Below are 24,293 nucleotides of genomic sequence, written 5' to 3' on the forward strand. Positions count from 1 at the left end.
GATACTTATGTATCCCCTCAATGGCTTTACTATGAAGTAGCTGCAGTTAACATCTCCAGTTTGTAGAAGGGAGTCAGAGAGGTTAAGCAACTTTCCTGGGATCATGTTAGCAAGAGGAAGAGCCAGAAGGTTCCAGAAGGTCAGGCTACCAAGTCCCTGCTCTTAACCACTCTGCTGAACAGCCTTTCTTTGGCCGCAGTAGAGGAGGGGTGCCAAGGACTGAACCCTGACGGTACTGCTGGCAGTATTCATAGGGCGTCCTGCGAGGCTGGGAAACATTGTAGAGAATCTGACCCGGATAGGCCACACAAGACTTACATTTAACAAGGATCATTCTTGCTCTGGTGGTAGGGTGAATTGGAAGAGGAGAGCTTGAACACAGAGATGGGTGACGATCAAGAGGCTGGTGCAGTGATCCGGGAAAGAAGTAACGAAGTTCCAGGCTTAGCATGAGCCAGCTCCTGTTTACCTCCCCCCCCCCCCACTCCCCAGCGCAGCGGGGCTACCTCCTGTGTTTGTGCAGGTGGTGCCCTGCACACGTGATCTGACCAGGGGGGCAGGTAGGGGTGGAAATGCAGCCACCTACGAGCCCTGGCGAGGGGTCACACACACCAAGAAGGAAAGGCACTTTTTGCTCACTTGTGTGAAGAAGCCAGATGGGCCAGTGGGGACCTTACTAGTGCAGACATTTAAAACTACTTTTTGTTCCCTGATTATGCCATGGTTTCCCCCCACCTCTGTGTTTTGAACATTTGGTTTCTTCTGCGGAGGATGCTCTTTCTGTCATTAATTTATTCTTTCACTTGATGGTGACTTGGTGGGGAGCTTACAATCTACGAGGTAGGATGAATATTCCTGGAATCATTCTACAAAGAGATCACTCTGACATTTTCTTCAAAGGTGAAGTCAGGGGACCATGAGACTCTAGGCTGGGTGCCGAGGGCTTCACTGTTCTGAAAGGCAGCTGGCCGTAGTTAGGTCATCGCTGGGAAATAGGGCTTCCCTTAGGATGTGCAGAATTTTTACACCAAGGTGAGCCAACCAGGCAAAGAGGGTAGAGAAGGAGAGTGGCCACCTTTGTCATGGACCCACTACCTTTGATAGCATGCTCACGCATCTCTGGGCCAGAGGACAGAGGTCTGGACCCAGACAGGCTCACATCGCAAAGAGAGGGGACACTGAGGAGGAGACCCTGCAGGACGACGGAGTCTGTAGAGGGGAGGTAGTGAGCACCACAGTGCAGACAGCAGGAGGTTAGAGACTCAGAGGCCTGTGGGGAACCCTCAGAGGCTGCTGGAAGCTTTTAAAAACAGGGATGTTCAATACTTAATTTTAAATTGTGCCTCTGAGGTTTAAGAGTCTTTCCTTCCCCAAACCTTCAGTACATGTGGTGGCACACAAATGCTTCAAGGGAATGGTTTTGGGGAAAGTGGGGGGGGGGGGGCTGAGTTCCCAGTAACGGTCAGTGGGGAACAGCAAGGAAAAGCATGGCTAGGTGAGGTGACAATGATGAGGTCAAAGGTCAGAGGTCACAGAGGAGTGGAGGCAGCACCGATAGGAGGTGTTCATAAAATCAGCTGTGTTTAATCCTCAAAGGACTAGAATTTTATTTGTAGCCAATTATGGTGAGTGATTAGTATAATGATCAAAGACAGCATTGAAGAGGATCGGATGAGAATAAGGGCAGCCTAGACATGAGAGAGAAAGGAAGGGACCTTCTCACTGTGTCCTTGGCAATGGGACAGGACTGGGTTCTCTTTCCAGACATCTGAGGCATGGTGTGTACACTCCAGCTGAAGGAGGCTCCTCCCCATGGGCTGGCTCCCCAGGTCGCAACCCAGCCAGCCACCGTGCGAACCTTCCAGGACCTTAGAGTATTACTAAGTCACCATTACTGGACACTGTTACTTTCTGGGTACAAAGTCACTTGGGACGTGGTCCTTGGCTCTTGGTCCTTGCCCCTTGGACTATCCCGCCTAGTTGGGGAGATAAACATCACAGGACAGTGATTGGTACGTGACAGAGGCAGGCCCAGAGGAGGTGGGAGTGGGAGAGGGATCCTGGTCTGGTTGTGGGTGTCGGACAGTTCTGGTCATGGTATTTTCCAGGCTGGGTGGATGCCTGGCAGGCAGAGGAAGAGAGGGAGACGGGCCCAGGGCAGTGGCTCGCAGGCTGTCCATGCGGCCTCTCTGCATGGCTACTGTTCTTCACAAGTCCTGTCTCTCTAACTGGACTTCAAATGCCTCAAGGCCATGGAGACTGCAGTGTTTGGAAGTGATGGTGGGAAGGGTCAGAATTTGAGTGGCACCAAGGAGAGTCCCCCCCCAGAGCTCCCTGCCCAAACACCATCTGTCACCCTGCTTCCATTCTGCTTCCATTCATTCCCTGGGGTCTGTCAGGGAAGTAAAGGCCCTCCTGGGTTGGTGCCTGCTGGAAATAGATGACTAGGGGTTGGGAACTAGGGAGAGAAGGGATGCCAGTGAAGCAAAGATGCACTTGGACTTTTGCAATGTTCTTGCAACCCCGTTTCTTATATCTTCCACTTGTTTAAGCCTCAACACACATGTACAGTAAAAGCTCCTGAAAGGAAGCACCCAGGGAGTGGGAACAGTGCTTCTGAGGTAGGAACATAGGCAGTAAAATGGAAAAAGAGCTGGAGTCAGAAGACCATGTGAGTCCTGCTGTGTGGCCCTGAGCAAACCCAGAGCCCTCTCTGGTCTCCCTTTCTCCTCGTGGCCGGTGTGCAGTCTGGGGCAGGGGCTCCTGCTGGCTCAGCCTCCATGGTCCCCAGTTTCCACAGCAAGACAGACTGGCCAGGCTCCAGTCCAGTTTACTCGGTCTCCACTGAGGCCAGGTCTGCGGACTCAGGCAAAATAGCCCCAGAGGAAGATGTTGAGGGCCAGGAGCAGGATGGCATTGACGTCGCAGACGGTTCTCCAGAGCGGCTCCTCGGCAATGCTGGTCAGCTCCCGCTGGCGTGCGGCCATCTCCTCAGGGCTCCGTGCAGGCTCGGGGCTGCCGGCCAGCCCGCAGAACCAGTCCCACAGCAGCCGGCCCCATCGCCTGCACCGGGCTGGGGACCACAGCCGGGGGGGCGGGGAAAGGGAAGCAGAAGGGGAGGTGAGGCCAAGTGGCAGGCAGGGAGAGAGAAGGGGCAGGGGAGGGGGGACTGGTGAGACACAGAAGGGGGGCGCACAGAAAGAGGGGCAGGTGGCACTGAGGCCTTGCTGGGAACCTACAGACTGGGCACCCAGCTGGGACAGGGACAAAGCTCTGGCCCCAGCGTCCAGTCCTCCAGCAGAGCCTCTCAGTGATGCAAGTAGGGGGACGCGGTGAGGAAAATGGGGTTCATCCCAATTCAGAGCATGAGGATGGAGTGGGGCATGATCTCTTCCAGGACAGCTGGGAGCCACGTTCCCACTCCGGGCTGGCCTGCCTGAGGTCCTGGGCTAATCATCCACCGGCTTCTCTGAGCCGCAGCTTCTCTCTCAAATAGGTTAACTGCGATGCTCGGGTCTTCTCCAGGTTGCTTTGAGCATCAAATGAGAATGGACATTTTCTAACATTTCGAAAAGTGAGCCTTGCTGGAGCAGCAGGGAAAGGTTCAGCTGACTACGGTTCCAAACACGCGTGAGACTGAGCCGGTGTGGAGCTGACTCCCCAGCACCCGGATGGGGCTGCTTTGAGGTTAAAGGGTAGCTCAGTTCTTTAAAAACTAAGTTTAAAGGAAGTAATAAAGTAAGTATTTTTAAAGGTTGGGGGTTTTTTTGCATTAGCAGATGACATATTAAAATTAATATTTCATCGAGGTTGGACAGAACCCACTGGAAATGCTTTATGGTCTTAATGACCTTGGAACTTGGTACCTGGTAAGCTCAGTGTGACTATAGAGTCTCTGGTCCCATTAAGAGACCATCTGATTTCACTCCCACCTTGTATCCAGGAGGACACAGGCTCAGAAAAAGGAGGGAACCTGCTTAAGGTGGCACTAAGCAATACCAGGCGTGTGGCATTCCAACGGTACTGGGTTGTAGCATTTTACAAGCCCGTTCAAGAACTCTCTTCAGACTTTCAGGGCTGCCCTCAGAGGCGGGTGATGCCCAGGGCATCGCACCAGCTCCAAGACTCAGAAGTCACGAGGCGGTTGTTGGTGAACCATGACCTCATACATGTGAGTGTGTGTACACCTCTTTCTGACCCATTCTGCTGTCCTTATTATTTTTTTTTCTTTCTTTTTTTAGGACACAAATCTACACTGCCATGTCGCTGTCTAACTTGAGGACAACACAGATGAGGCTTCCTCTGCCTGTGGGCCTTTCGAGAGGGGGATTTCAGGGGTTGCCTTCTAGGAGTGGGAAATGTCTCCTTCATCTTTTTGGGGAGCAAGCCCCCACACGAGGCTGGCATTTCTCTGCTTCTCCAGGGACAGGTTCTGCGCTGGGCCACAGGGACATCCAGGGAAAGCCGTGATGATGGCGTCCGTCTGTCTTATGCCGGAGTTCCACGGGGACTGTGCGAGTGGTGCCCTTCCTCCTTCTGCTAAAGCTACCTTCCCAGCTTCTTCCGTCACTTTCTTCTCTTGGATCCACCTTCCTAGAAGGGCCTGTGTTTCCTCTCTGCCATATATTTTATAGGAACCTAGACCTGGTTCTTGCTGTGATGGGGGGAGAAATGGTTTTGAGATCCCATCTGGTATATGGACCACAAAATGTGAAAAAGAGACAAGGGGTTACATTGTGCAAAGCAAAACACACTGGAACTAGCGGGACAACTGATTAGACAGGGGGCACAGTGGGGGTGTTGACTTTGAGCATTGGTGGGGCTTTCTGAAATCAGCCCATATGGGTTTTGCCCTTGGAAGTTTGTAAAGGGTTACATTCTCCATTAAGCATAGAGTGGACTGCCGGCGTTTAATTGCTGTAGCTTGGGCAAGAAGATGGGAGTGTTGGCTCTTGGTGGGATGCTGGAATTTACAATGTCATTGACTCCAGGCACCTGGCTGCTTCTCTAGCAGGGCCTTAAGTAAAGGGGAGGGAGTCAAGACAGGGGGGCAATTTCTCAGGCCTAGGGGAGCACAGGGCCCCACCAAACCTGGCAAAGACGAGGGACCCGGGCGGCAGGCTGCCGCTAGAAGTTCAGGTCCACCACCCGGCACTTTGATGATGTCATCTATGCTGTTGGCTTACTATGACTTATTAGAAGTTCCCAGAGGCTGAGAACGGGACTAAGACACTGTGGAGGCCCTGAAGGAGCCCCACCCAATCCAATGGGAGAAGGCTGCTGACCAAGGCACCCCAACGCCACCCAGGTGCTGGGGTTCCCTCTAACTGAGGCAGGAAATAAATTTAGGACTTAAATGTCATTAAATTATTAATTCCTGAGGGCAAGAGAAATTGATTTGGGGTTTTGCTTGCCACCTGATTTGACTTTTTTGACTGTAATTTTTCCTTAGGAATTTTATAATTCAGGAGATCTCTATAAGGTCATTATATCAGACTATTCTAATGTGGTTACTTAATCATACTGTGGGAAGGTTACAGTTGCATTGTGTCTAAAGCAGCAACATTAAGTCTTATGCCAATTTTCAACTTCAGACACTGTGTGGCCTTGGAGTACATCTCACTAAGGGACTATTTGAACACATTTAAGGACCTCTAGGAGGCCAAAAGTATATGGCCCTTCAGCAGCTCAAGGACAATACCCATAGGAATGATTGTTGGTCTAGAAGAACCCTGTGAAGAGGGACAGAACGGGTTGGACCCAGGTTGCCATGTGTCTGGGTGACTATAGGCAGAATGGTTAAGCCCTGTGGGAAATGTTTCTTTGATGTGCCTCATATTTCCTTCCATCTGGAGGGAACTCAGTTAGTGTAACACCCTTTGATTTCTCTGCCCTTAGACTCATTCAGCCCAGGGGAGGTGAGGGGACTTCCCTGCTGGTAGATTTGGGAAGCATGAAGGGGGCACACTTGGCTGTGTCCTTCCTTCCTCCTTCTTGTCAATGCAGGGCTCACAGACATAGGAGGCTGATGGGCACCTCTGTCTGATGCTGGGCTTCACCATAAGGAAATGCACCTCCCCACAGATATAGACAAAATCTTTCTACTTATGTTTTGATGCCTATCTGCCTGCCTTGTTTGTCTTATTTCTGTAATACTTCAGTAGCCATGTTGGAAGGGAGGAACAGTCATTTTCTTTTTTTTGGCATCCCTCCAAGATCCCATCCCCAGTGACCCCCCAAAGGAGGGTCTCTGGGGCCCCATGACACGGCATCCCCATTACTCCTGTGAGATGTGTGCCCCCAGCGTGGCCCCAGCCTACCTCCATGCTGGTCCCGGCCCTGGCTGGAGCTCTCTGTTCCTCCATCTCCTGGAGGGCTCACCCCAGATGGCATCTCCAATGTCCCCGGTGTGCCCTCTGGGGCTTCCTTCTCCAGCTCAGGGTGGGGACGGTTCCGTGTCCACCATGTCAGGCGAGCAAGCTGGAGGGAAATAAAATACTGCTTGACTCAGGTGAGCGTGAAGAACAGGCACAGGGCTGAGTCAGGAGGCCTGGCTCTCAGCCCGAATGCTCTTTCCTTTGAACAGCTGCGCCCCTCTGAGCCCCTGCTCTAGGCTCCCCACTCATAGACTGGGAGGAAAGAAGCTGGACAGGGAGGCAGGCGCCCCATGACAGAAGGCTTCCAAGGTCAAGTTGTGAAGTTGATACTCTTAAAAAGAAACTCGTAGGCAATGGAGAGTCCCTGCAGACTTTAGACCAAGAGACAAAACTCTGACCTGCGGGATTTAGACAACTCTCTTGGAATGAATTGAAGGGATCCAGGCTGGAGGCTGCTAGAACAGCAGAACAAGAAATACAGAGCATCAGGGGCAGTGTTCGGGCAAGGAAGCAGCGAACATGGCTCTCAGGTTCCCGCCTTGGACCATCCAAGAGTCTCCGAGCTCTTCCAGTGGGGGCACCGAAAGAGCTCGGAGACTTTGCCTACAGAGTGCCCGTGGGGCCTGCTGCCACAGAGCAGAGATTGTCCGGGTAAGGAGCAGCGAGCCTGCATTCCCTGTACAGCCTTGGTGGCTTTCTCTCTTCTCCCTTTTTGGTGGCGCAGCAGAAAACCCAGCAAGTTCTCTAGCTGATATGGGTTGGGCCCAACCAGGACTATCTGAGCTCTGTACCATCTCCTTTCCAAAAAGCTCTTTTCCTGGCCCAGCAGCTCTTGCTTACAGATTGGACGAACTGTCCCTCCCCTGTTGCCGAATTCCTACAGACATGTCCAGCACGCGGGGGGAGCGGCTCTCCTCTAGGACCCTTTCCTCCAGCGCCCAACTATGTGTCTGTATGGTCTCAGGAGAGCCCAGGCTGCTTCTCGGCTTGTAAGGACCTCTCAGTAAGTGTGACTTCATACTTCCACGGTGTGCCATTAGCAGGGTATGGGCGGTGTCTCTTTACAGCTGGATTTGGGTTTGAATCTTGGGCAAGAGGGAGAGAATGAAGTTTCATCTTCCTGTAGAGGATAAACCAGCTCAGGGACTGTGTGGGTGAGAAGGGTTAGAGGCCATAGGTGGGTTCCTAAGGGACACTGATAGTGAAGGCCCTGAGGAAGGCTTCAGAAGAGCGAGCAGAGGGTTGGAGGGGGGTGTGTGAGGGACGTGAGCAGGACGTGGTCTGTGGTGGCTGGTTCTCCTCAGAACTCACTGGCGACGAAGATGTGGATAGGATCATTCATTTCTAGCATCAAGAAGGTACTTGGGGTCTTGGTAAGAGCAGTTTCTGTGGGAAGGTGGGACACCAGCCAGACTGGACGAGGAGACGAGAGGTGGGAAGTGGAGGCTGCCAGTGATCACCCTGCAAAGTCCACTGTTGGGGAGCAGATTGGGAAGGAGGAACAGAGCTGGGGAGGAGATTTCTTCCGTGTGGGAGTGAGGCAGCAGGCAATGGAGAAGAAGCTGAAGAAAGCGGTGGGGAGAGACCACTTATGAAGTGAGCCACCAGAGAAACTGGCCTGTCTTGGCTCCTTTGTAGGAATTAGTGATGTCAAGGGTATAACGTCATTTTGCAAACTCTCCAGCACCATACAGGTAATGCCTTCCTCCTGAAGTTCTAGGACTAGCTTCTGGCATCAGTTCTGTTATCTGCTGAATTCTATAACCCCCCCATTCATATGTTAAAGTCCTAACCCCCAATACACTAGAATGTGACTGCTTGTGGTGATAAGACCTTTAAAGTGGTAATTATGGTTAAATGAGGACGTCAGAGCGACACCATTGCAATAGGGCTGGTATCCTTATAAGAAGAGGGGATTGGAACACAGACACACAGGGGAAGGACAGGGTGACGACACAGAGGCAAAGGCAGACGTCTGCAAGCCAAGGAGGGGGGCCTCAGAGGAAAGAAGTCTGCCAACACCTTGATCTTAGACTTCTTGCCTCCAGAACTATGAGAAAATAAACTTTGGTTGTTGAAGCCACACAGATGGCAGTGCTGTGTCATGGCTGCGCCCATGAGGTAGAGATGAAAGGTTTCAAAAGACTGAGGACTGGGAAATCTGTCGGCACAGGAGAGGGGAGCGCTGGCTCTGGGCTCTGGGAGACTCTATGTATTTTCTTATTTATCTACCTGTTCCTTCACTGACCAATGAATCCCCACTCCTTCTTCTAGGGCCAGCTCAAAGTGACCTTGCCGGGGAGCCCTCTGCCACCCCCCAGGGGTGACCGCCCCTCCCGTGCTGGGCGCCTCCCAGCACATTTCCTCCTGATAGGATAACTGTCGGCGTTGGTGTCTGTCCCCGACAGTTGGTGGCAGGGACAATTCGTCTTGGAAACCCTAACACAGTGCCTGGCGCACAGGACATATTCACTGAGTAATTTTCCAATTGAATGAATGACTTTTCACCTCAGGTTTCATAATCCAGTGAGATCCCTCTCCCAAGAACATGTGTATGGCCACAGAGGAGCCAAGCCACTGGAATGAAGCTCAGTGGTAGAATCCCAGGCCCCAGGGGGGAAGGGACAGCATATCGAGGGCCCCAGTACCAGCGCTCCACTTGCCTTTTCCTCAGGGATGGGGCTGGTACAGAGGCTGACAGCGACGATGACGATGGCAGTGAGCCCACAGAGCAGGAGGGCAAAGTAGAGATAGTGCAAGTCCTTCAGCACGGCCGGCCTCCGGTCCACCTCCCCACAGGCTGGTGCTGGGTAGGAGAACTCCAGGATCATGCGCACAAGCCCCATAGCCAGGCCGAACATGAGGCCCCAGAAGGCTCCCTGTGGAGAGAGGGCAGACATGGGGGGGGGGTGCCCTGGCAAGCTCAGGTCTGTTACACCGTTTGCGGGCCCACCTCGGGGAGCTCCCCCGTAATGCTGAGCTTTTGCTGAACTTAAAAGCAGGCAGAGTGGTGCCCTGGGCAGGACACAGGCTCCAGAGTCAGACAGACGAGGATTTGGATCCTGGCTCCATTCCAGAATGACTGAACAGGTGAGGCAGCTTCACTGGCTTCGAGTTTTCTCATGCGCAATGATAGGAGAAATTAGTATATAGTAAGTATAGATGCTTGCTATTCAGCTAGAATGGGATATGCTTTTGTAATAAGTAGGGAAAACCAGGATCTCCCATCCTGATTTTCTGTTACAACAAATAAAGAATCAGAATAGAGCTCTTCTTTTTTACCAAGAAAGAAAGAAACAAAGAAACAAAACAAAACAAAACAAAAGGGAAAGAAAGAAAAGCTCCTTCCTTGTTTATAACACCACTTGACCCAAACCTACAACTTTTCCCCATATGTGAGGGTCAGAAGGCTCCTATTTTAAAAATGAGGTGCTGATCCTGACAGCAAGAATTCTGGAACAAACAGAAATACCCAGAATTCAGCCGAGACCTGCTGTGCACCTGGTTATCAGCAGGGAGGTTATAGTTCTGGAAACGGTCAACACGTGGCCTGGGTACCTGCCCCCCCCTTCCCCACCCAGGGAGGGGAGCTTCTGGGGTGTCCTTTGCAGTGACATTGAGCTCTCCTGTGGTCATGCAGAACCGTGTCCATGACATCCTTTAGCCCCCAAAGCAGAGCCTGCACAATCAGGCCCCTCTTTTTTTCGGCTCTCCTGGGGAGTAACCAAGGCAACCGTCCTGGCCTCTCTAGCTCCTCCCAGCCCATCAACCTGCAGCAGCTTCATCAGTGATGCACCTGCAGGGTCATTTGTGGCTGTGTTTGCCTACAGACAGAACCTTATGGGGTTAGAGAGGGAACAGACCCCAGAAAGCCTCCCGTCTGTCCTGGCCTTTCGCACACACTCTTCCACGTGTCGGAAACATTTTTCTCTTCCCCATTCATCCTGCAGTCTCGGCTCAGGTGTCCTTCATCCAGGAAGTCTTCCCTGGCCCCCTCCCAGGCATCCCACAGGTTAAGTACTCCTGACCTCCACTCTCACAGCAGCCACCAAACCTTATGGTTACTCCCTATGGAATCATCTTTCCTCTCACCTGGCCCAGAGATGACGGACCTACATGAACCTTGTAAACCATCGCATCTAGAAGCCTCCATAATGGGATCGATGAAGGTTTGTCAAGTGAATGAATGAATCAAATCCCAACATTATGGATGGGGAGATGGAAGCCTGAAGGAGGCAGTGGGTGGGTCTATTATGTCCCAAAGAGACCCCAGGCTATGGACAGCCCAGACTTCCCCCCCCCTCTGGTGTGCAGGGAAAGACAGGGGTCCTGCTGCACTCACAGGCTCTGTGACCCTCTTGCAGAAAATGGCCAGCAGGAAGAGGGCAGTGATAGGCGGGGCCAGGTAGCTGGTGACAGACTGGATGTAGTCGAAGAGCTGCCCGCTGTTGGAGCTCTGAATGATGGGGATCCAGAGGATGCTGATGACAACCAGGAACACCACGAACACTCTGCAGGGAGGGCACAGGACTAGACTTTTCCCTTCTTTGGGCTCCTCGAGCTCTAACCCGCCACTCCATTACACTGGCATTTATCTCAGAGCGGGGACTCCACCTTCTCCTCCTGACTTCACCTCAACTGATCCTGGCTCAGGCCCAAGTACCCTAAAGTACTCAACAATTTTGCATGCACAAGTTGAAAATTTTTCTTGGGCGCAATAATGCAAATGGCCAGGAGATGGCGCGCAAACCCCACTGATGGATGAAATAAATGATGCAAAAAAAACGGCCTCAGTAGAAGGAAGGAAGGGTCTTCGGAAATGTATCTGCGCACCTGTCCTTTCCTCTCCCTTCCCTCCCACATTTCCCCCCTCAGGCCCCACTGGAGCCCCTCCCCTCGCAGATCCTTAAATGTTCAGGCCCTACACACAGCACCCCCTTAGGCAGCTGTAGACCGGAGCCATCCTGATGCACAGAGGTGGAAGAGGGTAAGTTATCGAAAGTCAAGTACCATCTTCCAAACGGAAAGAATAAACGTGTTCGTCCAGAAACCTGAGTCACGGAACCTTAAATTATGAAGCAGAGAGTCCGGAAAGCGCCCCTTAACCCTGTGTAAACTACAAGCCTAAGGAGGAAAAGAAAACAAGCCACCAAATGATACTTTGAAAAGCACCACATCAAAACCAACACGATAAAGTTCAAGTTCTCCCGCTTGTTGTTCAAGGCTCTGCGTCCACAGGAGACAGCCCCCTGTCCCTTCCCGGCTGCGGCAGCCCACGCTGCATTATCTGTGCTCCTGCTACCACGCTCAGCCCTCAGCTCAGTCAGGCCAGTAGGTCACCCCAGTGTCCCCAGCACAAGGTGTGATGCAAGGGGAACGCTCAGGGTGAGTCTGATGGAGTAAACGTAACAGGCTTTCCGTTTTCCTGGGATAATGGCCGGAGCTATTCTAGAGCTCCTGGGGGCGAGCTGCTTGCTAACTGCCCCCCACCCCTACAGTTCACCCTCCCTTTCTTAAATGCTTTGTCAGCTTCCCTCACTTACTCTGTCATCAGAGAAAGAGAAAGTTGAACAGACAGGGAAGAGTTTGTTTTTCTCCTTATTCCGGAAGCTGAGGAATGTCCAGAGCTGGGGAGGGACTTGTGTGAGGTCATGCAGGAAGCTGGAGCTAGAACCAGGTCCTCCGACTGCCAGTCCCGGGACCCAGACCCAGCCGCGCCCCTGCCCCCGCCCCCCAGGCCAGGGAGGAGAGGGGAGAGGGGTCCGGCCTGCAGGGAGGGGGTGCTCCAGAAGAGGGGCCAGCGCACCTGCCCACCACCATCAGCTCCTGCTCGGTGGCCTGCCTTCGGAGGCGCAGCCACACGTCAATGGCAAACAAGGTGCTGCTGCTGTTGAAGATGGAGGTGAGTGAACTCATGAGGGCGGCCAGGATCACGGCGATCATCAGGCCCCGCAGACCTGGGGAGAGGCGAGGTCTCCGTGGGCAACCGGCCGGTGAGGGCCAGCTCTGCCGGGGGCCACGGAGCCTACAAGGTCCAGCAGAGCTGGGGGTTTGGGGCGGTGATGGCTTGCAGGAGGTTCCCATCTGGGTGGCTGAGGAATCCAAGAGCCCTGGAGGCGGGCTTCTGGGTAAGCGCTGCCTCTGCCTTGCTCTGCGGCCTTGAGCAAGTCACCTACACTGGTCCCAACCTCCTCAGCTCCATCACCGAGAGTAGTGGGACTGGGTGACCCTGCTGCTTTGACTCCTTGGTCTGGGTTTCAGAGTTTGTAGACACTGGGTTAGTGGCCCCTGCTGGGGAGGAGGGTGCCTGTTAAGAATGGAGTGTTTTTAGGGTGCCTGGGTGGCTCAGTCATTGAGCACCTATCTTCAGCTCACGTTGTGAACCCAGGGTCCTGGGATAGAGCCCCGCATCCGGCTCTCTGCTTGGCAGGAAGGCTGTTTCTCCCTCTCCCACTCCCCTCTGCTTATGTTCCCTCACTCACTGTGTCTCTTTCTGTCAAATAAATAAAGTCTTTTTTAAAATTAAAAAAATAAAAGAATGGAGTGTTTTCAGTCTGTGTGCCTTTTCATGGACACAGTGGTGTCAGGTTAAGACCCTGGCCTGGGAGGCAGAAGGCCTGGGTTTTTTTCCTGGTTCTATAAGTAACTAGCTGTGTGATCTTCGAACGAGTTCCTTCCTTTCTGGACCTATCCCCCCCCACCCCCGGTTGCAGGAGAGGGTAGAACCCACTGATATCTGCAGTTTCTATGACTCTAATGATCAAGCTTCTAGAAACAAGTGGTCTCCCTGGGGAGACCACTTTCCATCAGTCCAACCTCGGCCCTCTTTCCTCCCAGTCCAAACATCTAACCACCTCCTAGAGGTCTCCCTGAAAGAGTTAAGGCATTCCAAACAAACCCAGGCCAGCACCTTCCTCTGGGCCTTCTGTTGCTTCCTTTGGTAGAAACTCCAATCTCCTCGGCAGACACTCAGTTTCCTAGACCCCCTCCTCTGCTGCCCTCCCAGTCCCCCTCCCTCGATCAGCCTCCCTGTGGACGGCCAGTCCCAGCCAGGCCTCCTACCATCTCTACTGTTTCTTTCTTTCATTTCTTTTTCTACAGGAGAGAGGAGAGAGCTCAGCTCGAGCACTTCCCTTATAAACCTGGCTTTTGCTTATATCCCTACTCTCAATATCATCGTAAGCCCAGGACCTGGGAGCCCTCTCTGGATCCCTCTATCTCTCTCATCCCTCGAATGTTATCAGTCACCAAATCCTGCCACCTGTACCTCACGAAGATCTTTAAATCCCTTCTGTCCACCTCGAAACTACTGACCTGGCCCAGGCCAACAGCACCCCTCAGCTGGGCCACCGCAAACCCCTGTTAACCTTCCCTTTGCCTCCTCAAAGTAAACTCTCCCTCAGACTGCTCCTTCTGAAGTTCGAATCCCCTCATGTGCTCTGGCCTAAAACCCAGAGGAAAGGCTCTGCACCACAGTAAGGGGGGGGGCACAACCTCCTCTCCACCCCTGCAGCCCATTCCCCCTGCAGGTAAGCCCTGCAGGGCCGCTTCAGACTTCCTGCTCTCTGTCAGCCCTTGGCTTCAGCACAAGCAGTCCCTCCTTCCCCAAAGACATTTCCCACCTGCATCTGGCTTTGTCTGCTCAAGATGTTCCTCGGGATTCAGCTCCATTTCCTCTCCTCTGGGAAACCTCTGAGGTTCCCCCAGGCTGGGTCAGGTGCCTCCTTAGGGATCCCTCAGTCACACTGTGTCCCCACACTGGTGACACAGCATTGTATCCTCAGTAAGCCCAGGTGTCTTGGGGTTGGCATAAACCCCAAGTGCAGGGGCGCCTTTCTCTGGTGCATCTCCAGGATTAGACCCAGATTGGGTGTATAGACGCTCGTGAAAACTGTGTGTGTGTGTGTATGTGTGTGTTGGGGGAAGGAGGTGTGGAAGTGAGCTTTTATCCCCTATTCCCATCCATGTCCATCCTGAAGGCCACCCCTCCTGGGCAGCAGGGATTGGAGGAAGCTGGGGGATGGGCGTGAAGGGCGGCGTAGGGGAGGCAGGACTCACCGACAGGCATGAGGGCTATGACCAGCTTAGGGTAGGCGATGTTGGAGCAGCCCACGCGGGCCCCGCAGATTCTTTGGCAAACGTCAGGGTCTACACAGCCCACCTCATCTATAGAAGAAGTGATGGCCATTAGAGCCCAATATTTGCTTTCCAACGGGAAGAAACTACAGGAAACCTTTCCCTGCTGCATCTCTTGTAGGAGCCAGAGGGTCAAGGGACAGGCCGATGCCTGGGTACCACAGTCTAGCCATCTCCAGGAAATCTCTTGACCACATTCTACCCTGCAAAGCCTGACAGACTTCTGTGGGTTTGAGGCCTTATATCTTGCTTAAAAAGCAAAAATCCTTAGAAGGCTCCAAGAATGCCTTCATTGGTCTTTCCCTTATAAAGGGAAAGTCGGATTTTAAAATGACATTCAGATACAAATGGCTTCTTCTGAAGCACTTACTGTATGTTTGGCCCACAAAGCCTGACACACGATGTATTCTGAATAGAAGTAACAGGGGGGCCCCCCCACCCGCCCACTCCACCCCACCCCCAGTGCAACACCGTCCAGCTCCTACCTGGGTACAGGGCCCGGCTGATCATGCCAGGCATGACAATGAAGAACATGGGCAGGATCTTCAGGTAACCCCCCAGCACAGAGCCCCCTTTGGCATGGGACAGATTCTTGGCAGAGAGAGACCTCTGCACGATGACCTGAAAAGGGAGGGACAGCGGCAGGCCGCTCAGGTCGGTGGGGCTCAGCTCAGCCACACGTGAGCCCTGAGGTGGTCCAGGAACAAGGCCCGACCCTCTCTGCTTCTAGATACATGGTTTTCCCACAGGGAAGCACCCCAGGCTGTGATGGGCCGGGCCAAGCCTGGCTGGGGCATCACCTGGTCCGTGCACCAGCACCACGTGGCCAACACCGTAAGCCCGAAAATGAGGCCAGGCCAAGGAATGTCCCCATTCACAGGGTCCCGGAGCATGTGGAAGGCGTCAGACCGGGGGAGATGGCAGGTGGTATTGGGGACTGTGGCATTAGGGATGGCCTGTCTATAACGTTGCTCCAGGCCTGGGTACCAGCCTACCTCCTGAAAGCCTGTGGAGAGAGACCACAGGAAGTGACACGGCCCTGAGACCCGGCTGGGCCTGTCCCATGTCCCTACCCTAACTTGTAGTCCCATGTGGGGCCCTGGGGCTTGGAACTGGTATGGGACTTGGGAATCGGGGAGGGATGTGGGGCTCAGACCCTTAGTTGGTATAGCGAGAACTTTGCTCTTTTGGAACCCAATCTGGAGCGGTGGCGGGGGGTGGAATAAGGCTCTGTGCTCTGGAAAGTTCCAATCAAACCACGGAGATGAAGGCCCAAGACAGATCAGAAAGAAATTTCTGCATGATGTGGGGGTGGGGGAGTGTATTTAGGTCTCTACCTTACCCAGAAACATGAGGACCAGGGCGCCCCCCACCATGATCACCGTCTGCAAGGCATCTGTGTAGATCACGGCCGTGAGGCCCCCTGTGGACCCAAGGAGAGGGCTCATCAGTCGAGACCAACAGGGGGTTCCTCTCTGGGTGCCTGCCCTGTGCTTGGCCACACTGGGGAGCCCTCTTAGCAGGGGATTCGGGCTGTCTGCCTTCCCCCTACTGGGTGGTTCCAGCCACAAGCACTCTGGTCTAGCTCTGTCTCTCCCCAGCAGGCCCTGAGTGTGGCCACTGTGCCTCAGTTAGTTGTTGTTGTTAATATCCCAGGGATATTCCTCCGCTGTGCTGGGAGTTCCCACCCACCCCAACTCCACTGAAAGTCCCCAGCTTTGCAGGCTGACTTAGCCACGAGCTGGGGTCCCAAGTGCCCAGACCTGGAGGAGACAGGGGAAAGCAGGCTGGTGGCTTTGTCTGGAGCAGGTCCTGATGACTCCAGTCCTGATGACAATCCCCTAGTCGCACCCCTGCTCACTGCTACATCCCTAGGCATCCCTCTCTACCTCTCCCTGTCTCTTGGTCTCTGCTCCTGATGCCTACACCCCAATGCAACCTGCCCTCGGCCCTACCGGCAATGGTGTAGACGGCCGTCACCACCAGCAGCATCGCCGTGGAGAGGTAAAGGTTCCAGCCCAAGGCCATCTGGATGAAGAGAGCTCCAGAGAAGATGTCAGTCTGCAGAGAGCCGGGACCCAGGAGTCCAGGTCACTTAAGGCCCTCGCTGTGGCCACCAGGGTATGTCGCCTCCCGCAGCAATACAAAGTGCTAGCAGCCCTCATCCCATGATGAGGGTGAGCCTAGAGTGCTGGACTGAGGAGGACGGACTTGACCTTGCTGATGCTGAGGGGCCATAGGGAGTGTCGAGCAGAGGAGACCCACATCCAACTTTGGAACCAGGAGCAATGTCATCTGGGGCGGTGATGGGAGAGTCTTTGCCCGGAAGGCAGGGGTGAAGGAATAAAGTGAAGACAGGGGAGGTGAAGTGGCGAGCAGCGGTCGGAGAAGAGAGAGCGGGCCCCCAGAGTCTCGCCGCCTGCTCCCTAGCAGAGCAGAAGCTCGCGCAGCTGCCGGGCCGACCCTTGTGGACATGCGGGGGCAGGAGCTCGGTGCAAAGGACTGACCTTCCAGAGACACACCCCGTGTTCAGGTTTATTAGAGGACTCTGGAGCGTCCTCTGCTGGAGTGGACTTGGGCTCATTTTCAAGCACTGGGGGACGAGTGAGTGTCCAGTTTTCCTGACCTTGGACCTGGCAGCTCACGGACTTGGTCCCTGTCAGTGCCTGCTTGCTGACCCCCTTGCACGGCTCTTTCATGAGCCCATCACAGGCCTACAACAAGGCAGGGTGCAAGGACCTCTGGACGGGGGCACAGGACCCAAACTTTAGTTCCAGTCCCACAGCTACATTCTGTGTGGACGTGGGCAAGCTATTTGTCCTAAGTGTGTTTTCTGAGTGTAGGTCAACGAAGGAAGAATAAGGACCTATGTTACTATAATATTCTAGGTAATCAATGCATGGTGCTAAACGGAGAATCAATTAACAGAAAGATAAATGAATGAATGAGCTCTAGATGATGGAGTCTTTGAATAGAGGGACTGTCGTTTATGCAACAGACATTTCTCATTCATCTGTGATCACTCCACTGCTGAGCAGGGGCTTGCATTGAAGGTATGTGGTTTCATCCCTTCTTCCTCCCTTCCTTCCTTCTACTGATCTATTAGCTGTCCATCCATCCATCCATCCATCCATCCATCCATCCATCCCTACATCCAGCGATAAGCCATGACACAAACTCAGCATTTTCGGGCGGCTGCATAGCTCAGTCGGTTAAGCACCTACCTTTAGCTCAGGTCTTAATCCCAAGGTCTCGGGATCGAGCCCCGCATCAGGGTCCCTGCTCAGCAGGGAGTCTGCTTCTCCCTCTCCCCCTGCCCCTCCCCTGCTCTTACGCGTGTGCTCTCTCTCTCTCAAATAAATAAACTCTTAACAAAAATAAACTCAGCATTTTAAAGAAGATGGCCACAGTGGAGTGGGTACTCACAGAAATCTTGGTGAAGATGTAGAGGATAAGAGACAGGACGGACATGTACACCTGGATCCTGTGGCCGCCGAACCGCTTCTTCAGGTACTGTGGCATCGTGACCGCCCCAGCGGCGATGTACACGGGGACGAAGATCCAGCCCAGGGCCAGAAGCAGCCAGGTTGCCTTGGAGAGTGGGGAGAATTAGGTCTCTACATCCTAGATGCAGCCCCTACCCCCAAGGGGAGCACGGAGCCAGGAAGCAAGGGACCTGGGACCTAATCTTGGTGCTGTGTGGTCTGATGAGTCCCTCTTCCTCCTCCAGGCCTTGATTTCCTCATCTGTAAGATGGGTTCTTGATTTACCATCCCCCAAGTACCTCCAATGCTTCTCTCAACACTAAAGACTGGGATGGGAGTCAGGGGAGCTTCAGACCTCTATTTCCCCCTGAGACGCCTCCAGGCCAACTTCCTTACATTCCATTCGAAGCCGCCCACAGCAAGGCCTCCAGCGGCTCCTGTCCCAGCCAGGCCAATGAACAAGCCACTGCCCACGTTGCTGGACATCAGAGAGGCTCCAATCTGCAAGGCACAAGTGGGGTCAAGGTTCAGGGTCAGTTTTAACCCACATCAGTCTGTAGCCAGGACCACGGGCCTCAGGAGCTGTGGACGGAGCAGGAGCTGGGCTCAGGAAATCGGAGATCAGAGGAAGGAGAGGACATGAGGGAGCACAGAGGAGGAGGGATGGACCTGACATTTACTGGGTACCTATGTATGCAGGCACTGTGCGAGGCATTCAATATGCATCAGTACACTTAATCTTCATGAACATTTCAAGGGATGGCCATTAATCTTTTCAATTTACAGAAGAAGGAAATAACGTTGGGAAAAACAAAGCCACTGGCCTCAGGCCACCCAATGAGTGAGTGGCCAAGTGGGAAAGAAGGAAAGCCATGGGAAGCAGGGTCCCGTAGGGAGGACAAGGCTCTGCACTGCGCTGTCCATCTGGGGGCCTCCAGAGATGAGGATGTTGAGGGGAGTGGGGAGGTCCCCTCAAGAGGGATTTGGAAAGGCCCCCCACCACCCCAGTGTCTCCAGTCTCCAGGGCAAGGCCAGGCAGAGGGAGAAGTCGAAGGGCTGACCACAGGCTGGGCCAGACTCCGAGTTGAGGTCATGTTTCTCTAGGAGGCAGCCAACTACTCTGAGGCCTTAGAGACACTGACATAAGGACCGTAATGGTTAGTACAGTTAGTACGTAAGCAGCGTTGCCAAATGTCGGGCACTGTTCTGAGTTTCCTCATGCAGCCCTGGCCACAGCTCTGGGCCAGATAGCCTGTTACATCCCCAGCTGACTGAGGGGGGAACGGAGGCAATGATAAATGACTTGCCCAAGCTCCAGAACCAGTGAGTGATGAACCTTTGAACCCTGGCTCCGGTAACTAGACTGACTCCAGTAACGATTGCACAATTATTGCTGGGGTCCTAATAAGCACTCATTACTATCACCTTTTATTATTGGATGGGATCCTTCATTGGGCGGGGGGGCGGGGGCAGAGGGCGGGGTTCTGGAGCCTGGGCAGAGACCAGGCCTTAGGGACAGGCCCCCGGGCCAGAGGTGTAGACTCTGCTCTGGGCTTGTCCCCTGTGTCAGCCTAATAAAATCACTTCCTCCTGCAAATCCCGACTCTCCACTTGTAAAATGTGGGGACTCACCTGTTCCCACCACCTGTTCTGAGGTTGCTGGGCGCTAGAAAGTGAAAACAAAGAAAAAGTACTGAGGCCTTCAGAGATCAGACCTCAGACAGCATAAAGGCACAGAGATTACAACCGGCCTGACGTTGCTCATTGCTGCAGGCACCCCTGGCCGCCACACACACACACACACACACACACACACACACCCTTGGGTGGCCCTAGGGATGCTGGTGGGGCCGGGGCTGGAGCACCTAGCCAGGGCACAGGGTACTGGGCCTTCTCAGAGGCTGCTCTGGGAGCAGGGAGCTGCCTCGAACCCACTCAGCACAGGCTCCCAGTTCACGACTCAAGGAGACATGGTCTCAGGTTGGCAGGGGGACCAGACGGCCCCCCACCCCGGGACCAGGGATGCTGCTGCTCCTGCTCTTGGCTTCCCAGCCAAGGTTACGGGCTCTCTTCAGGGTACAGGGAGAGTGGGGGTGAGGCACGTCTCAGGACTGGCCTAGTAGGGAAGGGCACGAAGCTATGGGACTTCTGTCACAGACTCCTGCAAGCTCCAGGGTTGTAAATGGGACGGAGATACCCCAAGCAGGGCTGTCCCTGCTCAGGCTGAAGCCTGCTCTCAGGGCAGGAGGCCCAGCTCATGGCTGTGCCCCACGGAGGCGGTCCGTCTCCACACCCCGCTCATCTCAGGAGCACTCTTCTCTTGTCCAGAGGCATCGGGTTTCCTCACACCCACAGTGAGACCCGGAGTTTCACATGGAGCAGGGAGATCTGCTCTCTGCAGGACCAGATGGGCACCCAGACCAGCCCCTGGTCACTCCCCCAAATGGAACAGAGAGGCGCTCTGTCCTGCTTCTTGTCCCTGCTAGTGACTCATCTCCAGGGCTATGATAGGGGGTGGGGCTGGGGAACCAGCAGAGAGGAATGGCCTCTAAGGGGCTGTTGAGGGGATGGCTGGCACCACCAGGGACCCAGTCCCTGTCCCTGTGAGCTGCCAGGCCCTCCATCCCCTGCTCTCCTGGGGACTCTATTACGCTGAAGACACGAGAGCTCCTGACCCAAACTCCTCCTGTCCCAGATACCCGAACCTTCCAGAGAGCTCTGTCAGCGTCCTGGCTCCCTCTCCTCTTCAGTGAGTCTGTCACCAGGGCAGGTGGAGAAAGTGGGGAGAGCCAGCATGGGGTGTAGGGATGGTTGGTGTTGTGTGCGCACATGTGTGTGAGCCGGGCGTGTCTGCGCGTGTACACAGCCACAGCACCCTGCCGGGTTTCCAGGCAGGGCGTACCTCCCTCTGCGCTATTTCAGGAAGAGGAAGTTAGTTTTGAGGACTAAGAGAAACAAGTGAGGTGGGCGGATAGGGGAGACTGGGGTTGGCGAAGGCGTCAGGATCGATTCCCGGAGGTTGCTGGGGATTGACATCTGTGGTCCCCCGCACTTCACTGCTCCACGGTACTAAGCAACTCCCGTGGCTGAGGCCAGAGGCTTCCTGGAGATACTCACAGCCCCCCTGCTTCCCTCCTGTTCTCTGTGAGTCTGTCTGCCCAGCTAACCTGAGCTTCTCCAAGACAGGAACGTTCTAGGTTATTTCTTTTGGAGGGCGCTCACCCGAGCTGTGTGTTAACAAGATCTTTCTGGTGGTGGGGTGCCTCGGAGCCCAGAGTGCCAGGAACCCCACTCATGGGGCTGAGATGTTAGCAAAAGAAGATAAGACGAGGATCCAATGGTGGGAGGGGCAGGGAGGAAAACTGACTCACCGGCCACCAGCTCATGGACCTCCCCGCCAGGAAGTAGCCACCGATCGTGCCTCGGCTCGCGCGAATGGATGACTGGAAAGCAAGGGGAGAGAGCTGAGGGTTTCTGGAGCTCACCCACCTCTGCCCCACCTCAGCAACCTGTTCCTGGGCTCAGGCACTGGGGGACCATGAGACCCAGATGGGCAGTTTCACTGGTTTTACTCTACCTGCCTTTGGGAGGGGCATTGCCTCTCTCTGGGCCTCACCGTTCATCCTCCAGGGCTGGTGTGAAGAGCCAAGGGGTCATCAGAGGTTAAAGCCTTGGCAAGCAGCACCGTGCTGGGCAAGTGTGCAAGATTATGGTTATTGCCCCCTTAGCCCTCCTTCTGTCCAAACTCCGGTTCAGGAAATGATTTATATCTGATCTCCTTTCTGCGGGACTCCCACACTGGGGCTAGGATGGCAGAAAGTCCCACAGCCCCAAGCAGGGAGGGATCCCATTTGGGGCTTCTCTGCCCTGGCCTGAAGTGGAACCACACTGCAGGAGCCCGCCCAGACCCCTTATCTGACGGACAAGAGGAGAGTGGACGTGAGTGAGTTCCTCTGGGGCCTTAGGGGCTGGGAGCATGGATGGCGAGCATGGAAGCAGACACCTGACTTTATTAAGATGCTAAAAGCTCAGGATGCCTGGGTGGCTCAGTTGGTTAAGCGTCTGCCTTGGGCTCAGGTCATGATCCCAGGGTCTTGGGATAGAGCCCCACATTGGGTTCCTCGCTCCGTGGGGAGTCTACTTCTCCCTCTGCCTCTGCTGCTCCTGCTCTTTCTGTCTCTCTCTGAAAAATAAATAAATAAAATCTTTAAAAAAAAAATGCTGAAGCCAGCAGGTCTCTGATTGGGTCTAGAGGTGGGAGAGATACCAGAAGGAGAGGAAGGGAAAAGAGGAAAGAGGCTGCCCCAAGGAAACATCCCTAGTTACTAGGGAATGTTGGGGGGGAGGGGGGTTGGGGCTGGTTCTTGTGAAGCCTTTGCTTGAACTTCACCTGTCACCTCCGGCCCTCGGGCAGGCCAGATGAGCAGAAAGAATTCTTTTCACATGTGAGGAAACTGAGGCCGGAGTCAGGGAGCAACTTGTCCAAAGTCACTGAGGAGTTGGTGCCTTTCCTACCAGGAGATGGTGATCAGCCTTTTGCCCATTTCTTCCTCACATCAGCCTTGGGAGGAGGGACTGTTCACCCCACTGTACAGCTGAGGGAACTGAGGCCCAGAGAGGGTTTGTGACCCTGCCTCAGTAAGTGACTGGCTGGGACTCGAATCACCGTCTGCCGCCCAGAGAGGGTTTGTGACCCTGCCTCAGTAAGTGACTGGCTGGGACTCGAATCACCGTCTGCCACCCAGAGAGGGTTTGTGACCCTGCCTCAGTAAGTGACTGGCTGGGACTCGAATCACTGTCTGCCACCCAGCAGCATCTGAGGGATCTGGCCTGTCTCCCGAAGGGGCCGTGGTGACACCTGCCACATATTGTTGCCTGCCATGCCGGACACTGGGCCAGGCGCCTAAATGTGTCATGTTACTCAGGGCCATGACCCCTCTGGGGAGTTTATCGTTCTCACTGTCCACATGAGAAAAGGGGGCTCACAGAGCATTCGCATGTTCCCAGGGCTCCGTGGCTCTGTCAGCTGGGATCTGAAGTCAGGGCTCCCTGATCTCAGAGTCTGGCCCTCGCTCCAGGGCTAAAGCTCTGGTGAACAGTGGAGAGCAGAAGGACCTTCAGATTCACCTGACTCCCTTCCCATGAGCACCCGAACCCCGGCTCCATTAGAAAGCACCATTCCTTGCCAAGACACCCACCGGCGGAGGGTGGGGTAGGCCAAGAGTGGAGCGATCACAGAGTTGGCAATCCTGGCATGGGAAGGAGGGCAGGAGTGGGGATGGGGCATGGGTGGGGCCAAAAGCCGCAGATGCACAGAGACAGGGAGTTGGAAGATGGGGGTCCTTGCCTGGTCTGCCTCAGCTTGCTGTGTACCCTCAGGCATGTCACACCCCTCTCTGTGCGTCAGTCTGCCCATCTATAAAAGAGGGGACTTCAGAAGGATTTCTGCATCTTATACCTGTGCCTCTCTGATCCACCTTCCTTCTGCCCACCCTGCCCCCAGCTCCACCCCCAGGCAGAGATGGGAGCTGTCCCTGCCTCCCCTGTCAGCCTCCAGCCTCCAGGACTACTCACCCAGACCCCCACACCAATGACAAAGATGAAGTAGACAACCAGGACCGCGATGTCGTAGGCGTGCAGGCTGACTCCGGAGCCTAGCGCTGAGCGTGGAGCTGTCACAGTCCTGACCCCATTTCCTGACGCTCCAGGCCCCATTGTTGCCAGCTCCATGCTCCTCTGTTAGAGTCACTCACCGCCGGCTGGACTTTGAGGCGCTCCTGGCTTCGTTCCTTCCTTTAATGATTAAACAACCCCAAGTGCCATTATTTGCTAAGAAAGCTCTGAGCCTTGGCACGGAAAGTCCTGGTCCCCTTTCCTCCTAGCTGCCACCCCATCCTCTGTGGGACTCCCTCCCTTCCCCTGCCCGCAGTACACACATACATACACATGCACACACGTACACACACATGCACACTCTCACCCCTGAGAGCAGTTGGAGGAGGAGGAGGAGGAGGAAAGGAGAAGAATCCTGGAATTCTGGAGCTGGGAGGGACCTCAGAAGTCGAGCTGTTCAAGCTCCTGCTTATGTGGAGGGGAAACTGAGGCCCAGAGAGGCTAATGGTGACACAGAAGTAAGGTGGAGCTGGGACTAGAGTCCAGGTTTCTTGGCAGTGAGTTCAGTGCAATTTTCCTCATTCCCAGAAGGAAGACCAGGGAAAGAGTCCTGTGACCCTTGCCTCTACCATGTCACGTACTGCTACTTCCACACCCCCAGCTGTCATTTTTCTTTTTATTT

At 54.3% G+C, this 24,293-nt stretch overlaps 1 protein-coding gene across 4 annotated transcripts; it reads right to left on the minus strand.

Moving 5' to 3' along the window:
- Positions 1–695: 695 nt before the first annotated feature.
- On the minus strand, positions 696–23,760 carry SLC5A9 (solute carrier family 5 member 9). Of its 4 annotated transcripts, none has more exons than XM_046016798.1 (14): positions 23,573–23,760; positions 21,370–21,441; positions 18,395–18,499; positions 17,940–18,104; positions 16,469–16,574; positions 15,856–15,936; positions 15,314–15,519; positions 14,999–15,134; positions 14,436–14,543; positions 12,184–12,334; positions 10,720–10,888; positions 9,041–9,256; positions 6,321–6,480; positions 696–3,073 (listed from the first exon to the last, which is right to left on the minus strand). In XM_046016798.1, the coding sequence occupies exons 1-14, from the start codon at positions 23,726–23,728 to the stop codon at positions 2,865–2,867; spliced, it is 2,040 nt and encodes a 679-aa protein (XP_045872754.1). In that variant the 5' UTR covers positions 23,729–23,760; the 3' UTR covers positions 696–2,864. The 4 variants fall into 4 exon arrangements, with proteins under 4 accessions (XP_045872754.1, XP_045872770.1, XP_045872762.1 ...); XM_046016814.1 differs by lacking the exon at positions 23,573–23,760 and adding an exon at positions 19,631–19,664 and having other exon boundaries at positions 21,370–21,437; XM_046016806.1 differs by lacking the exon at positions 15,314–15,519 and having other exon boundaries at positions 15,851–15,936.
- Positions 23,761–24,293: the final 533 nt, after the last annotated feature.

Source organism: Meles meles, chromosome 1 (genome assembly GCF_922984935.1).
Source record: "Meles meles chromosome 1, mMelMel3.1 paternal haplotype, whole genome shotgun sequence".
Lineage (NCBI taxonomy): Eukaryota > Metazoa > Chordata > Mammalia > Carnivora > Mustelidae > Meles > Meles meles.

Excerpts from the sequence above, each read along its gene's own strand:
- SLC5A9 (XM_046016798.1), bottom strand. The coding sequence starts at position 23,728 with ATGGAGCTGGCAACAATGGGGCCTGGAGCGTCAGGAAATGGGGTCAGG. Across the intron at positions 18,500-21,369 it reads GGTCCATGAGCTGGTGGCCG|ATTGGAGCCTCTCTGATGTC; the intron begins GTGAGTCAGTTT and ends TGTGCCTTGCAG. Across the intron at positions 15,520-15,855 it reads CCTGGTCCTCATGTTTCTGG|GCTTTCAGGAGGTAGGCTGG; the intron begins GTAAGGTAGAGA and ends CTCTCTCCACAG.